This window comes from Plutella xylostella, chromosome 5 (assembly GCF_932276165.1).
Source record: "Plutella xylostella chromosome 5, ilPluXylo3.1, whole genome shotgun sequence".
Lineage (NCBI taxonomy): Eukaryota > Metazoa > Arthropoda > Insecta > Lepidoptera > Plutellidae > Plutella > Plutella xylostella.
The window spans coordinates 6083481-6100655 of record NC_063985.1 but is presented as its reverse complement, the minus strand read 5'-3'; the positions used below and the strand labels follow the sequence as shown (position 1 = coordinate 6100655).

General features: G+C 41.7%; 2 protein-coding genes across 2 annotated transcripts; one reads left to right on the top strand and one right to left on the bottom strand.

Moving 5' to 3' along the window:
- The first annotated feature begins 578 nt into the window (after window positions 1–578).
- LOC105385206 (very-long-chain enoyl-CoA reductase) lies at window positions 579–3824 on the top strand. The gene is made up of 5 exons (XM_011555545.3): window positions 579–745; window positions 835–1193; window positions 1282–1498; window positions 2101–2293; window positions 3391–3824. Exons 1-5 carry the CDS (start codon window positions 740–742, stop codon window positions 3516–3518), a joined length of 903 nt encoding a protein of 300 aa, XP_011553847.1. The 5' UTR covers window positions 579–739; the 3' UTR covers window positions 3519–3824.
- LOC105385658 (cilia- and flagella-associated protein 57) lies at window positions 3810–15621 on the bottom strand. Its single transcript, XM_038113119.2, has 22 exons — window positions 15310–15621; window positions 14876–15025; window positions 14458–14743; window positions 14122–14238; window positions 13560–13717; window positions 13187–13317; window positions 12735–12840; window positions 11871–12012; window positions 11433–11634; window positions 10913–11130; window positions 10276–10424; window positions 9604–10018; window positions 9194–9334; window positions 8814–8954; window positions 8448–8591; window positions 8115–8346; window positions 7836–8029; window positions 7381–7477; window positions 6855–7024; window positions 6429–6608; window positions 5403–5597; window positions 3810–4475 (listed from the first exon to the last, which is right to left on the bottom strand). The coding sequence occupies exons 1-22, from the start codon at window positions 15372–15374 to the stop codon at window positions 4248–4250; spliced, it is 3861 nt and encodes a 1286-aa protein (XP_037969047.2). The 5' UTR covers window positions 15375–15621; the 3' UTR covers window positions 3810–4247.
- Window positions 15622–17175: the final 1554 nt, after the last annotated feature.

Sequence of the window (17175 nt, the reverse complement as noted above, 5' to 3'; positions counted from 1 at the left end):
ACAAATACGAACACCAACACCACACACAAAGACGTTGGAGTAGGAGTCTCTACGAAAAGTCAACAAACTTCATGTCCTTTATTACATACACATAAAGGCTACTTTTCTTCAACAATAATATTTAATAATACACACACATGCACACAAAGTAGTTGGTACCAACCTAGCCCAAATAAAAAATCTCAATGCTACGTTCATAAAATATATTTATTACGGGGGCGGTTTATCTAATAAACATTTTCATATTATTAAAAAATTGCTTGCTTAATCCTGTTTCTCCATATCATACACACCATAACATCCATACATAACATGCTGTATGCTAAAACTGTATGTTTATTATTACAAATGATTTCTATCATACAAATGAAGTAACTTAAACTCCCTTAAATGATGTAGGTATAGGCATAATAGATTACTGATTTACAATTTTGTATGTCCACTCCCAGCCACTTTCGGATATTTTAATACTAGCCAAAATGACTGAAAACCTCAGAATAATAAAGACCTGCCTTTGACAATAATTTGTTCTGTGTTCAAGTTGACAATGTCAAGATTATTAAAATTGTCAGATGATTTGTCATTTGTCAATAAAGTCAGATTTGCTCTTGCTGCAGAGTGTGTTTCCTTCATTTTTGCCTTGTAATTTAAATATTAATTACATTTTCTTTCGAGTTTCGAGCGTCGGTCGTGGCTTAGTTAGCCGGTTGTGAATTTAAATAATTGGAACAGCGAATTGATGGAGGTCTGTATCACTTAAATTTAAGTAACTGAACAGCATTTTGTTGATGGGTAATTTGTAATACCTAATAATAATTTTCTTTTTCATTTTAGATCGAAATCTTGAACACCAAGGGCTCAAAGCCCGTGGGCAAAATAGATGTTAGTGAAGATGCGACCATTGAAAATGTCAAACAAAAAATCTACCAAAACCTTAATAAGAAACTGTATCCAGACAGACAGGCCATCAAGCTGGAAGCGAAAGGAAAATCTCTGAAAGATGATGATAAATTGAAGTCTTTGAACATTCAGAACGGATCGAAGCTGTATGTGAAAGATTTAGGACCTCAAATATCATGGAAGAATGTGTTCTTGGCTGAATATGCAGGACCACTGTTTGTTTATTTGTGGGTTTACCAGAGACCCTGGATTTTCTACGGAGTTCAAACTACTAGTCCTGGACATGTCGCTAGGTATCCATTCATATAATTTCACAATAATTAACGAAACTGTTCCTAACAGCGTATCACAGAAATCTTACAATTCTAAATATATTTTCAGTGTGGCGGCTGTGTGTTTCTCGGCTCACTATGTGAAGCGCATCTTGGAGACGTTGTTCGTGCACCGGTTCTCCCACGGCACGATGCCGCTCATGAACCTGTTCAAGAACTGCAGCTACTACTGGCTGTTCGCCATGTATGTGGCATACCACATCAACCACCCCCAGTACACGCCCCCTGGCACTGCCACCTTCTATGTGGGACTCACAGGGTTCATTGTGAGTAATACTGTTATCTGTTATGGTAGCAAATTTGTATCCAATCTTATCTGTAGTTGTAAATGATTCTGAGGATTATGAAAATATCTGATTATCTCCAGCATGGTAACACTTTTGCAATAGTCAATTATTTCGTTTCATTCAACCAATAATACAAAAATATCTTCAAGAATCATGCTGTAACAACATTGTCTTTGATACCAATACTAAGTGTTCACACAATTTAAATACAAAATTCCAAAGTACAATGGAATTTAATTAGAGTTATAATGAACCAAACCCACCTTACTAGTTTGAAAGTTGTTCTGCTTTACAGGTTTTAAACATCCAATATAAGCACAGTCATTGTTGAACTTTTACTGCATTAAATACAGGCCAGTAGAGGGTTTAAGATGAGGTGCCTTCAGGCTGCTTCATAATTGACTGATGATGATAACCTGTACTTATGCCTTATTTATACTTGCAGTTGTACTTATTTCGAATAGGAATAGCAACTTTAATACTTCTAGAATATAATGTGGCTGGTATATTGGTATACCTGTAGCACCAATACCAAAAAACCCACTAGATCACCGACCAAAACAAACTCATCAACATTACAGCTGTGTGAAGTGGGCAACCTGAGCATCCACCTGCTGCTGAAGAACCTGCGTCCTCCAGGCACCAAGGTGCGCAAGATCCCAGTGCCCGACAGCAACCCCTTGACCAAGCTCTTCGACCTGGTCTCCTGTCCCAACTACACCTACGAGTTTGGCTCCTGGTTCTTCTTCACTGTGATGACTAAATGCATTCCAGGTGAGTTGTTGGTTCAGCATCTATTTGTTAATTTCATTACTTAACCTGGTATGCTTAGCTGTGAATTTACGCGAATCAGAATACAATTTATATTGTGTTTGATTTACCGGCATTCAAGTGGTTAAAATACATAACCTACCCATCTTTAACAAAATATATTTTGTGGTAAGCTTATTAAATTTCTAATTTGCTGATTTATTTCCATTGGTTAAATGTGTATTTATTATGCAGTGCTGCTCTACAAAAGAGAAGTGTTTAAGGTTCCTTTCACTTTCTATATTTCCATATTAAAATAATAATATACCTACGTAACCAGCTTGCATGTAAGTATCTCTACGTTTACATGGCATTTTTTATGTGTAAAAAGTATTGATTGTATGTTAATTTATCTATACATATATTGAAGTCTTTCAGAAGGTCAATAGCAAGTAGGTACGATACAGAAATAAGATGGATATTTATTTGTGAAGGTCAGCATGAGTAAATTGTAGGTACATACAAACAGTCAAATTGAAGGGAAAAAATCCCTTTCCGATCACTCTTTCAAGTCTGCCCTTCATTAACATAAATAGTTGTTTAATGTGGAAATGTATTCTTACCCAACTATAGTAGGTATTATTTACATTTGTAATGTAAAAGCTAGCTAGCGGTGTATAAGGTAGCTATATGACATTGCTCAGGAATACCTACTTGGTTGCACACAAAATACTGAATTGTCAATTCTAATCATTTATTTATTAATAAACGAATAGAATATTATAAATACCTACTCTCATATTCCTTAGATATACGTTCGGTTTTCGCAGTTATATTTAGGATTGTACATGAACTCTTGGACTTTGACGTGTGTGTTAAATATTTGTTTATCCATACACGAGTTATGATGAATCAGCGACTACGATCAAATACTGTAACTTTTTATGCCACAAGTAATCTGACTAGCATATACCCAAGCAACACTGCAACTCGAATGCAGGTAATGTCTATGGTAATGACCAAATTTCAGCACTGTATAGTTGTATCATAATGAACTAGTTATCTTTTCAGTGACCTAATCTAAATCAGTTTTCTAAAGCATCGTTGTTCTAAATTTCCAGCGGGTATCTTCGCGGCGGCGGGCTTCTACCAGATGGCGGTGTGGGCGCTCGGCAAGCACCGCAACTACAAGAAAGAGTTCCCCGACTACCCCAAGGGACGAAAGGCCATCATTCCCGGCCTGCTGTGAGCGCCACTACCCGCAGTAAGCCCCCCATTCCACCTTCTCGCCAGAGGGACTAGTTTAACTCATCTAGCTGTTAGGTAGTTAGCGTGTGAATGAAATTATCGAGAAATATGTATTTTGTTTTCTGTACGATTTCGGTTAAGGACGTCAATGGGTGAAGGTTAGCTATTTATTACTTCGCATTTGTTAATTTTTACAAGATTTATATAGAAGTAACATTGAGTTTCTTAATAACGAGGACGTGAAGTTATTATTTTTTAAAGTCACAACGTTTTTATAATAAAATTGCAAATATAATATTTGAGTAAACATGAAATATTTTATTATGAACACCTTAGTAATAAAATTATAACATAATTAGAGTATTCGATAGGAATAGAGATATAAAATCTAATGGGAGCTACACTATCAACTTGCCCTAATTAAAATATCAGTAAGGCATTATACCTTAGCTACGCAGGGTCACGATTTATCAATAACTATCCTATTATTGGCTAGTGAATGTTCTCGTCACCCTATGCAACTTTCATTATGGGACCAACTCTAAAATAGCAAAAAAACTAAATAGTTGTTTCGTAGCACAGTTACATACTCAACCGTAATGTATGCACATTATGACGAATACATTCACCTGCCAAGGGCATAGTTACTAAAAATCACGGTCACCCTCCATCACCATATCCTTAAACCATCGACTGCACGCGGCAAACCATCGACCAGTGACACGCGGCTTTACACATCATCCCTAGTGACGTCACTCTCGCTGCCTTCAACTTCAAACGCGCTCCTGGTGGTAGTGAAAGACCCCGAGACTCTGTCGCCCGGCGACGGGGAGTCCCCCTCCCCGCGCGGCGGCTCGCCCCCCGCGCCCCCCTCGGGCGAGGGGTCGTCGGCACAGCGGATCTTGGAGAGGAGACGCACGTTCTCTTCTTTTAGCGCCTCGATGAGGGATTCTCTTTCCTGGTGAATAGAGTTTGAAATTATAGCTAAATCGGTATATTAGCTAGGTAGGGTAGTCAGGGAATAGTAGGCCAGTAGCCTAATTTAAAGCTCAGAACCTATTGAGGGCTGCCCGCGCGTGTTCAACACTACAAACACAAAAGCGATGGCATATGATGTCGTCTTCATTAGTCGATTTGCATCCTTATTTGGATTGATTACAATTTAGTGAGAGGAAAATTTCACTTTAGGTAAAATGCAATCGCAGAATCAAAGAGGTATTTTACCTCTATCTGAAGGGCTACGAGTAGTACGTGGCGTATTTAAGACGTGACAAGAGTTTTGCATCGCGCCCACTCACATCGCGCAGCCTCAAGAGCGAGCGCGACGGGGAACGTTTGTCACGTCTTAATAGCGCCCCGTGCTACAGGGCCAGATAGCTTAGTTATGGCCGCTATTCCATATCCTGCAGCAAAAAAAGTTGGTTGTCGACCCGCTTACCACCTGGGAACCCTAAAGAAGTAACTAGTTACCTCAATCTGCTGTCTGAACTCTTCATCCAACCTCTTTCGGTCGTGCGTGGCGCGGTCGAGGCGCGCGCGCGCCGACAGGCCCAGGATCGACTCCATGTGACTGATACACCTCAATCCATCCATGGGGTGCTAAAGGAGCCTCGTCGTATCATTTGTTTCTTATATACTTACGCCCGGCGTAGCGCCTCCTCGTGTCTTATTTGTTCCTTATATACTTACGTCCAGTGCAGCTTGCTCATTCAGCAACTGACGCTAACCTTATTGGCCAATCGTGTCACCAAGACAACGAGATCTATTGAGGTCTTCTTCTTGCCGTGTCTACTGCCGCCTTTATCCAAAAATTTCGGTTGTCGGCCCGCTTACATGTGTGGGAACTAGCCACCTTAAAGAAGTTACTTACTAACTATGTAGTTACCTCAATCTGCTGTCTAAACTCGTCATCGAGCCTGTCCCGGTCGTGCGTGGCGCGGTCGAGGCGCGCGCGCGCGGCGGCGGGCGGCACGCGGCGCGCCGACAGGCCCAGGATCGACTCCATCTGGGCGCAGCGCGAGCGCGTCGACTTGAGCTCTAGGCGCAGGCTGTTGATCTCTGTGAGTAGGGTGCAGTTCTCCTGCAAGTGGGGGAAATGAGGGTTGAATTCGAGTATACAGGTCGGATTTTATTCAGTGATTTTCCAATTGACAGGTGACTGTACTGACTGACCGTCATACTGAACATCCGTCATAGGGGAATGGTGAAAAAAAGTGCTGTTTCATACACTTTCGTTGTGGATGATCTATGGCACCCAAGAGGTGCAGAGGGTCTCCACTAACATTCGGCACTTCGGTGACCTATCTTCGGTGTCTGCGGGAGCACCTACCAGACAGATGGGCAATATACCTACCTACTAGGGTGCTGGTGTGTACTCACGTCCATAATTTTATGCACATCAGTCTTGGCGCCGCCCTGGCTGGCCGCGAGCTGGTGCCTCAGCGCCGCGCACTGATTCTCCAAGTGCGCCCTCTGCCGGTTGAACTATGACGACAATGTTGATACCTGGAGCCCTAGTACAACCGCCTTAGTTTGCCAAGTGTGTAGCGCGAAATGGTTAAAAAAATAACTTCGATAGCATTCTTTCTGGCTGGCCAGGAGTCAATCTTTCCGATTGTAGGCATAAGAGCACAGGGGTCATACCTGCCTAGCTAGACGGCTACATTACTGACGTCCATGATCTTGTGCACATCAGTCTTGGCCCCGCCCTGGCTAGGCGCTAGCTGGTGCCTCAGCGCCGCGCACTGCTTCTCCAAGTGCGCCCTCTGCCGGTTCAACTATCAGGTCTCCTGTTGTCATCTGGAGCTCTCAAATAGCCCAAGTTTGTTAAGACTACTTATAGCGCAAATGGTATTGGGAGGCTAGACCCGTGAATTAATGACCCGTCTATCTAGACGGCTGCATTACTCACATCCATAATCTTGTGCACATCAGTCTTGGCGCCGCCCTGGCTCTGCGCTAGCTGGTGTCTGAGCGCCGCGCACTGCTTCTCCAAGTGCGCCCTCTGGCGGTTGAACTCACGCACCGCCTCGTCTTCAGACGCTCGTTCGCGGATAAAGTCCAGGTCTTCTACGTACTTTTGGAATAGGGCCTGAAAGAAAGCCATTTTAATTAATTAAGACGATGAGTGTCGTGTTGGTTAGGGCTTGCTCTATTTATTTAGCTCTTGTTGGATCAGAGGTCGAACATATTTTATACTTGGTTTCTCGTTGGGTTTCTTGTTGCATGGAAAATTAAGGCGTATTATTGATGTGTCCTTCTTTACGGAATTTCAAAACAATATCCTACATCCTACGACGATGCCATGCCGTAATAAGAAAATAGTTCAACGATTTACCTTAACATTGAGTTTGAGTTTGTTGGGGTCCTGGAAGTTGGCCGTCATGTGGTGAAGGTCTATTTTGATTCTTTTTAACGTATTCTTCAGCACCTGATTTCTATCCGCTTCGGTGAGGTAATCCCTCTTGGCTGATCCCAATTTTTCATGCAATTGAGTGATTTTGAGCTCTGCAAATTGATAATTGTGGTAATTTTTTATGTACTTACCGATTGTTGACAATCAGGCAAGGCTTATAAGTTTGATATTTACTAAAGTTCTATATAAGATAACTAAGTTCTATATAAGTACGATATTTGAAGATACCATTGATTACCGAAATGAATATACCTGTGTACTTACTAACAGAACACACAGGCAGAACAGTATAGTTACATGTAGTCTTAGTTAAAAACTATCTAAATAGGTACTATAGTATCTAGAAAAGCTAAAAACCATCTAAGTACAACCGTTACTTATTCAATAATCTATAAGTACCTATCTATGATTCATACTCTGAAAAAAATTACAACTGAAATAAAGTTACCACGGAATGATTTTTTCTTAAGCAAAGATTCTAAGGACACCTCCAACTCGAGTATTCTTATCTTTTTCGCCTTCAATTCGTGTTCTAACGGCTCTATCTGTACAACAGTAATATTGCAAATTACTTCATAAGTTAATAATTAGTTAAGTAACTTAATTGCAGTTGTAATTTTATTTACATTCTACGAGCCTATCTACGCAGTGCAGCAATCCCAGGCAGTGACTTCAATCATGCATGTCGTGTACTTAAAAATGACTTCTACAACCGACATAAGTATTCGTACCAAGATCGTGCTTTATGTTGAGAAGTTTCATTTCCTCACTCTCCATATCTTCAATTTGAGCCTTGAGTTCCCGAATCAATTGTTGCTTCGGCTCAATCTACGCGCACAAAATCGCATTTTAATATATCCAAATGACAGATTTCATAAAATCTAAAATATCTAAAATGCTCACCTGATTTTTCAGCTCGGTGATTTTGAAATTCAACACAAACTTATACTTTTCTAGTTCTTGCTTTTTCCGTTTCAATTCGTATATTCTTTTCTCCTTGTCCTGTATGGTGCTATCTCTTTCGGCTATTTCTTTCTTCAGATCGTTTACGTCTTGCTCTAACGTCGATATGATTTTTAGAAACTGTTTGTGTTCAGCTGGAAAACATAATTATAATAGTTGTTTGTAAATTATTTGTTAAATTTTATGCAGGTAAGTATTATTTACTATTCCTATACCTACCTTTAAGTTGTTCAACTTGATGTTTGAACTCTTCAATTTCCTTATTAGCAGCGATAAGTTTCTTCTTCATGAGCCCAGTCTCTCCCTTTAGTCTCACATTCGCATCCTTTTCTTCCTTTAGCTGAACCTCGTAGGCAGTCCTGATTTCTATAATCTCTCTGTCTGCATCGTCTTCTATAGAAGACTTTATGGTTTCATGCTCACGTTTCTCCGAATCAGCTTGTTCTTGTAACTGTAAATTTTAAATATGTAATTAAAATTTCACAAAACCAATATGGTGCTAGTTATTTTGGTATTTCATCAAAAATGGTGTAGCAATATAAGTTTAATTACCTCCGTCAATAGCATATCTTTCTCTTCCAATTGAGCTTCAAACATTTCGTTCAATTCCCTGAGGGCTTCTCGCTTGCTATCTGCCAGTACTTGCAGCCTATCTTCGTATTCTTGTCTCATTCTTGCAGTTTTATCTTCAAGGTTCTATAAAGTGTTGTGTGTATAGTTAAGTCCCATTCGATCATTATGTTAGTATATAATTTTATTTGTCATAAAAAATACGAAGGAGTTCTATGGGCGAGCAAGTGCGCCACATGAAAATCAGAGGTAATTTTAAAATTCACAAAGGCACTATATTATAAATGACAAAGAACAGTTCGTGATGGCGATCTAGTGTACGATAAATAGTGAAACACACGAGTATACCTGGTAGCGATCATATTCTCCGATGAGTCTAACGTTGAAGTCAGCTTCCAACGCTTGCAGAGTGCGCTCGTGGCTGGCGCGCAGCTTGGCTATATCTTGCTGAATCATACCAATTTCGTGGGTATGATCGTTGTCCATAGTCTGGAAACAAAACATTCAAGTCAACGTTTCAAGTCTAGTCTAATACAAATACTGGTCGACGGCGCTGCATATCCTGGATGGTTACCTTTTTGACACCGACAGCGTGCAAATTTTACAAATCTAGATACCTACTTAGTTTCTTAAACACTTGGTGCGTAAAACAATGAACAATCGGAAAAAAATATCGCAAAATTATCCGGAAAAAGTCCTACAGAAACGTATTTGTTGGTTATAAGTACCTCATTCTTCTCCTTCAACTCGTCGATGGCGGCGCAGTACCCCTCGTGCACTTCCTTCAGCTTCTCCGCGTGCGCCGCCTCCGCCTGCCGCAGCTGGTACGTGTGCTCCGTCTCCAGCTCGCTCATGCGGGTGCTCAGCAGCTGTCGACAAACAAAGTATTAAACCAAACCAAGATAAGTCGTCAAGTCGTGACAAAAGTTTTGCATCACACTCACATCGTGCGGCTTCATGAGCGAGAGCGACAGAAAACTTTTGTGCGCGTCTTGCGCCCCGTTATAGGTCTTCTGATATCATGTTTAGGTACTAGTTCGAGGTACCCAGCTTCAATCCTGGTTCTTGTCGTCTAGGTGCCAAATTACCTCGCCTGGGTTGCCTTACAAACTGCATATTTCTAGGGGGTTCTACTTACGTTGATTGCATTAATTTTCTCCTGCAAATCCTTCTTGCTGATCAGAATCTCCTTCGAATAAGCGAAGTCTTTATCCAAGGCGATCGCTCTACCGTCGGCATTGGTCAGACGCCACAAGCAGATTGAGGCATCTTCAGCCACAGATATCAGCGTCTGGTCGTCATAAGCCAGGGCTATGCAGGTGACTTTAATATTGTGCATATGGAACTCGTTGTAGATGGCTTTGTCAAGTAAAGGCAGTTGCACACTGCACACGCCTCCGTCTCCGCCGGTGATGAACAGCATCAGGTCAGAGCGGGAGAGCACGCACGTGTCCAGGGCGCAGCCAATCAGGCTCAAGTTTCTCCTGATGGTGCTGAGCCCGATCTCTTTGATTTCGCCATCGGTGCCCACTGCGTACATGGTCTTGCCATTGCTGTGAATGAAGTTTGACAAAATAAAATATGTCGACAAGAATCAGAGAAATAGGCGTATTTATAAGGAGTTCAATACCCAACAGTCCGTGTTAGAAGGCTAGGTGATGTGTCTTCTCCTTTTTTGAATCATGGCAATGAAAATAGTGACGCTAGATGTAGCTATCGAAACAATGGAACTTTCTCGACAAGCTGCTTCCAACGATTCGAAACAAAACCATAGTAGAGCTACAACCGGGTTACTCCAAGGTGTAAATACCTCTGTATAGCGCAAGCGGTAAACTGGTTGGTCTTGAGCACGACCTCGCCGGCGCGGCTGCCGGTGGCGAGGCTCCATTCGTACACGGCGCCCTCACTGCCGCATGACACCAGCGTGCCGTCGCCGGATGACCACGCCAGGGAGGTTATCTGCGGAGGAATTAGGGGAGGTGAGGAAAATAACTGAAAGAATCACATAAGTACTTATTATTATACAAATCGGTCGAAACAAGTAGATAGTTTTGAAGTTGGGAGCCAAAAGTCAAACTGACCAACCTTCCATCATTGAGATAATTACTTAGGTGGTAGGTAGGTTGTTAGTTTGTCAAGATAAAAAAGTGTAATAGCTCCAAACTTGAGGACTTGTTTACTAAGGTAGACATCGGCATCGTCATCGGCTAAACGATACTTCAATTTATAAAATAATTAATGCTCCAAGATGCGCTTTATCGAAAAGGTTAAAAGTACTCACATCAATAATTACCTATACTGAACTCCGCTTGTAATTTTCCTCTATAGGTAGGTACTTTAGCTGCAGCTCGTAATCTTTCGCCCTTGGGCCAGTGACTTCTAGACTCACGTCACAAAGAAAAAAACACATTAAAACTTATTATAAAATAAAATTATTCATATCGTACCTTTCCATTATGACCTTTCAAGTTGTAGATATTCTGAAAGGACACGGAGGAGAAGACTTGTATGACTTGGTTGTTGACGGCCGCGAACAGGTGTCCGTTGGAGCTGAAGCAGGCCCGGGCGCAGCTGCGGATGGGGAACTCTCTCATCACCTCCAGGTCGTCTATCAGCACCACCATGAAGCGGAGCTTGTCGGAGAAGCCTACTATTGCGAATAATCCTGAAATACAGTCAGTACATACAGTCTTCACGTTAGGTATAATTATATTTTACTAATCAGCCAGGTGGCCGGACGTTTTGGGTATAATAATCCGTGTTTGCAAACTTATATAAGTAGGTACTTAAATATAGGTAAGGCCCTAGGTATCTATGTTAATAAACAAGATAGACATAATCGGGTGGATAGTTAGGTTACATAACATAATACAGCAGAAAAAAACACTTTTCTCGCTACTCTATTCTAGGCAAAAAGCGAGAAACTAACACTTCCTACGCTTACCAAACCACCAAACATAAACCCACCGGTAGGATGCATCGAGACGCAGTGTATCTCCTCCTGGTACAGCTTGATCAGTTCCACATCATCCGTCATGTAGTTCCAGATGCGGATGCTGCGGTCCTCGCCAGAGGTCATGAAGATGGGCTTCCACGCGCAGACGGACAGAGAGTTGATGCGGCCGTGATGCATGGCCGGACCGAGCTCCAGGAATGGGATCTCGGGATTCTGCGGGAGTTGTGCTTGTGTTATTGCAAGATATAAAATTTTGTATTCATGTACCTATAGTAACTATTTTGTTTGACCTAGTGCTGACGTTTTTGACGATATGCCGGAAAATACGCGCTTAAATCCTCTTCTCTTACCATTCTGTTCATAAATGCAAAGTTTTGGCAAAGTTATACTTAGCCATGTTAAAGTCGGGCAGAGTTTAAGTAATTAAATCGATGTAAACCACAGCTCACCTGTAGCATGTGTTGTCCGAACAGCTTCACATGGTAGAGCTGCTTCCTCATCGTGGTGATGACCAGCGTCTCCTGGTGGGGGTCCACCGCGATGTGTCTCACGGAGTCCAGCGGGGACCACACCGGGTGCTCGCGCGTGTGTCTGCAATACACCAGCAGCTTCATAACGAGGGCATTTTACGTGGAAAAAAGATAACAGTTTCGAGACGCTGCGCTGCGGATATCCTATATTCTCAGTATGTATGGATGATGTGTTGATGCGTCGTGAAGTCGTAACGCTGCATGGCTAATAAGTTCTATATACTTAGTTAGGTCCTGCCTTTAGATTAGACTGAAAACTGATTCTCGCTTTCTTACACGTAGGTAATGTTATAAGCTAGCGGCGTGTCACAAACAATCAACACACAAGTCATGTATGACCTCTTCTGGAATTCTAATTTATCTGGTGATAAATTCGCATTCGCAATGTTGAAATTTGTATAAGTGTGTGTTCGACTTTAACTGGGATCTCCACAGCTGTAGTGTAACAATTGCTTTCCTTTAGGAACTGGCTCAGTTTGATTGGATAACTACTCTACCTACATAGGATAGAATTGCTCTCACAAATTGCTCTAGTTCCTATCCTGCTGTCTGACCTTGAAAATAATAGTGTAACAGTTTACATTCAGAATTAGAACATACGGTTTCTAACCTTATGTTTACGCCGGTCGTGACGGCATAGATTGAACCGAGACGAGTTTTAATTGCTAATTATTGAGGCATTAAACCGTGAACGCACTGGATCCGTTAGTTTACTGCACTAAAAACTTTGATGGTGCGCCATAAATCAAAATGTAAATAAGTTCATGAGATATACCCACGTACTTGTAAGACTTCCTTGAAATGCGATAAACGTTTCTCTTCCTCCAATGATGTGGGGTCTCCTTCTCGAACATGTGCACGTAGCCCGGGCCGCACGCAAACGCGAACCCTGACAGAAAACAAAATCTTCCTTAATTTGTTAAAACTATTTTAAAAGCCATGTACAGTATTACTATAATATCGGAATAGGCGGATCCACTTTTAATAACTTAAGTTTATTGCTTGGCTGGATCATTGCCATCATCATGAAAAGGCACACCCGACAAGACCATTTAACTAGGTAGGTATGACCAATATTTTAAAGACTCTGAGTAGGTACCTTATTAATTAAATAGACGCTGAGGTACTGTACTAATTAAATAGGTCAGCTATAGCGAGGTGATAGCCGTATAGGAAAATAGCGGCACACTAGCTGCTAATATCCTGTCCGCTGGTGCACATGCTGAGTGGGTCACCTTTAGCGAAGTTGACGAGCGAGGTGACGGGCTGGTCGGCCAGCGGCGCGGCCTCGGGAGCGGCGCCGGCGCTGCGCTCGCTAGCTGTGTCCTGCTTGCTCGCCAAGCTCGCCTTCTCACTCTCCTCCTGTCTAAAGGATGAGCACAAGAAAGGTAGTTTTAAGTGTAAAATGGTAAAGGGAACTAAAGTATTATGGAGTAAGTCTTACTGCTTGGTTTGTAGATAATGGTGTTGACATTGAGACAGCAGTATAGTAAATTCCACTAAGATAAATGCAAATCTAAATGAATCTAAAATCATTCTAAAGTATACCTATCCACCTACCTCAAAAAGGTAAGTAAGTATAACAAAGACCATATAGCTCTCACTCACTCAACATCGACCTTCTTGAGCGACATCTCGACCACCTCCGCGGCGGTAAACACGCAGGAGGCGCGCAGCTCCCCGTTGTCCACCACGAGCAGCCGGCCCGCCGCCGTGCCGAACATGACCCGGTCTGGCGTCAGCCACATGCATGATGTTATGTGCATCTGGGGGTGAGGTTAGAGAATATTGATTGTAGCCCCTTCAGGCTGCTCAGGGCAGATAGGACCTTATACGGGTATCGGACGGAGGACCTACTGGGCGTCTGGAGACAACATTTGTGGATAGTTTTTGTACTTTTTGGGACCCGCCAGTTTGGATCTGGATGTGATAGGATCTTAAATACATATGTCGATAGTGGTTGCTGATGATGAGCAATACTCGTTTACTCCACCTCCCTCTGGCATCCATTTAGGTAGACCTTAGACAAGTAGCCGGTAGTCACAGGATGAGAAGGAATCCTCAACCTGTTTAAGTCCAAAATAAAAACAGGTCCGTAGAAGACTGGGCAAGCCGTGGATCATTTAACAAATTGTATTCATGTCATCAACAAAATATAAATATAGCTTACATTTTCCGCCTTGCACCAGCCCCACTGCCTCCAGACCGTCTCCGCCACGTTCATGATGCGGAAGGTGAAGGGCCCTGTCAGCACGACCAGCGTCGCGTCGTTCGGATTACATTGTACCTGATGGAAGATCCACAATATACACATTCTTAAAGATATCTTCATATTCTTCAATCACAAACAATGTGTTTCACATTAAAGGACAAGCCAACTTTCCATTTGAAGTACCTACCTTATATTATGGAGGATTCACTCATGTTATGTCAGTGATAAAATCGGAGTCCTCAAATTAACCTCAATCTTTCAAAAATTATTTATCAAAGACCGCAATAAACTTACATTATCCACCGTCCCCTGCCCGCTCGGGTTCTGTGCCTTCGCATGGCTCTCCACCTTCCCCTTATCCCAGTTGTAGTAGTACAGGCTCCAGTCAGGGTCTCCCGTCACGGCCACCAGGTACTTGGAGTCATACGTGAACTGCAGGCAGGCGAACTCGCGTGCCGTAGGGTTCTCTGTCAGCTCCGGGACTGTCAGGATCTTGCGCCGCTTGTAGGTGGTCAGGTCGTAGATGGTGATGATGGGCTTCTGTCCCTCTTCTGCTATTTCGTTTAGTGCTAGCCAGCGTCTGGAATTACAGGTATTTTTTAAGTAGTAAATTTATCCTCATAAGGCCTCTTATACAATATTTTAAAGGGGAGAATGTGGAATGTGTCCTTTCTGGAATTTAGTGCGTTCATTCACATTTGAAAAGCCTTGCCTGTTAGGAGCCAACACGAGAGACTTGATCGGCTTATGCTTGTCCTGCAGCTTGATGAATTTCTGCTTCTTCTGCAGGTGGTCGTGGATGACCAGCACGCCGCCCGCCGGGTACACGATCTCGGTGTCCGTGATGTAGTGCGCATTGTATCTGAAACATTTCACTGGTAACAGCTCGGCCTATTGTCGGGTAGAATAATTAATTAATTATTATTCTATGAATCTGATATCGTCATTTCTTCACCAAAAACTAAAGGGTCACCAACCAGTAACTTATTAGTAGGTACATCTCTCTAGTTCTTTATATCTAACTACAAACATCAGAGTACCTACAAAGTAGCTTCTTTATAAAAAGTTTTGTGTTTCTAAAGTTTGTTTACCTAATGTTAGCTACATTGAACTCAAATGCTATGTTAAAATTAATGTAAAACTTACTGTATATCGGTACGTAGCCCATAAAATATTCTTGGAGAAATATTAGGAGCGGTCGCTGTAGCCATTGCTGAATAATTCAAACCGTATAATTAAATCTTTGATTATACAGTAAATAGCAATATTTACTTCAAATACACAAAACAATGTCGTTATGGAAACTGTATAAACAAAGTCGGTATTGTCAGACGATCGACAAAACTCCGTGAAGTAGGTTACTTAAATAAGGTGAAAAACTGAAACTTAGCTGAAAGGCTGAAACCGTTTCATATAAAATAGGTTGTGCAGATATTGAAATAAGATTCGGTTCTGCAACGTTTTTATGCAGCTACAGCTGACGGAATGTTGATTTGCATTTTATTATTTGGCAATTAGGTACTTACATAGTGCTTATAATAATTATTCCTAAGTATGTACCTACCTACCTAACAAGTTGCATAAATATTAATCTGAGACAGCGGTAATCACACGCTGTTAACTTTAACGGTACCCCATCAACTGTAATGAGTCCTTTATTCTCCTCTACCAACTGCATAAGCAATTATGCATAAGCAAGTGTCCCATTGATCGATGTGCTGCCGGGAACATTCGCTCCATTCTGCCGGCAAACTGGCAGCAAGTGCGCATACTGCTGTATACAGGACATCACATTATTTAAAAGATTTAACTAAGGTACGATAAAAATGATAATGTGATCTATCCATATATTATTATGTAGAGTCCTCTTGTAATGTAGGTACCTACCTAGGTATTGTATGGTATCATGGTATGCTTCTCGATACCGAGTACTGTCTTGAAGATGGAAGGAGACATACCTAAGTACTGCGTTATAGCAAATGCACGAAAGAGAGCTGTAATTAGAGTCGCTAGTCGCGGTTGGCGCAGCAGCGCTTGAGCTAGAGCGCTCCCACTGTTAAATATATGCTGATAACCTACTTTCAAAAAGGCACTCAAATCTCATACTACATTTGTACACCCTGTATCCGTCGTTGTCCGCTTGCCGTCTCACCTGATTGTGGCTCAATGTCGTGGACGCATCCTACTGCAATTACGGGAACTCGCGTCTTCCTCCGACCCACGCCGCCGTCGCTGTAACTTTACTCCTAAAGTCCTAAACCACTTCTTTGCATAATAAGGTATGTGTACTAGTCTCTTTCTTTAGTGTGTTCAGTGCTATTTGGTACTTTATTATGCATATCGCGCTAGTCTGAATTTATATAAAGCTTAATTCTACCTACACGAAGGTCATCACACTCATCACACCAATCAAAGATATATAACTGTTCAAAAAAATTGTATCGACTGGACCGCTGCTTGTAGTCTGAAACTGCTGATGTGCCTGAAGAAGTGTTATTCAAGATGTTACATTGAACAATTAAATTACTTACCAACATCTTCGTCCATGTAGGTATTTTCTAGACCAGCCTACTTATTTTGATTGAAGGCCTAGGTATGATAATCGACACACTTTTTTAAATGTAGCGCTAATTCAACTGTCTACCAGCATGCACTTTTTATTTGCTGAAATACGAATCCTACTTTCTCTTTTTCATGCTTTCCATTTTCAATGCCTTGGTAAGTATACCGTGCTATTACAACTAGGTATACCGAATACAGACGTTCTTTCATGACATTTGCAGTATTTTGTGACCTTGCGTGTTTCTATTGTTTTGAATATCTAATGGCTTTAGCAGCAATATTTCACCGCAGTGCCAGACTTTCATTTTCAGCTATTGTACGTGTCATTTGGCTCATTAAATCCAACGTTACGGTATTGTTACGTGTAGTGTAGGTATCTATACTACTGAGACCTGACAAGAAGATAATGCCTATTAATTAACAAATGACCTACTCAATGAATTGGCGATA

Coding starts and splice junctions, on each gene's coding strand:
- LOC105385206 (XM_011555545.3), top strand. Junction 1,194..1,281: donor AGTCCTGGACATGTCGCTAG/GTATCCATTCAT, acceptor ATATATTTTCAG/TGTGGCGGCTGTGTGTTTCT. Junction 2,294..3,390: donor GATGACTAAATGCATTCCAG/GTGAGTTGTTGG, acceptor CTAAATTTCCAG/CGGGTATCTTCGCGGCGGCG.
- LOC105385658 (XM_038113119.2), bottom strand. CDS start 15,374: ATGGCTACAGCGACCGCTCCTAATATTTCTCCAAGAATATTTTATGGG. Junction 11,635..11,870: donor TCGGACAACACATGCTACAG/GTGAGCTGTGGT, acceptor CAACTCCCGCAG/AATCCCGAGATCCCATTCCT. Junction 7,478..7,835: donor TCACCGAGCTGAAAAATCAG/GTGAGCATTTTA, acceptor ACTGTTGTACAG/ATAGAGCCGTTAGAACACGA.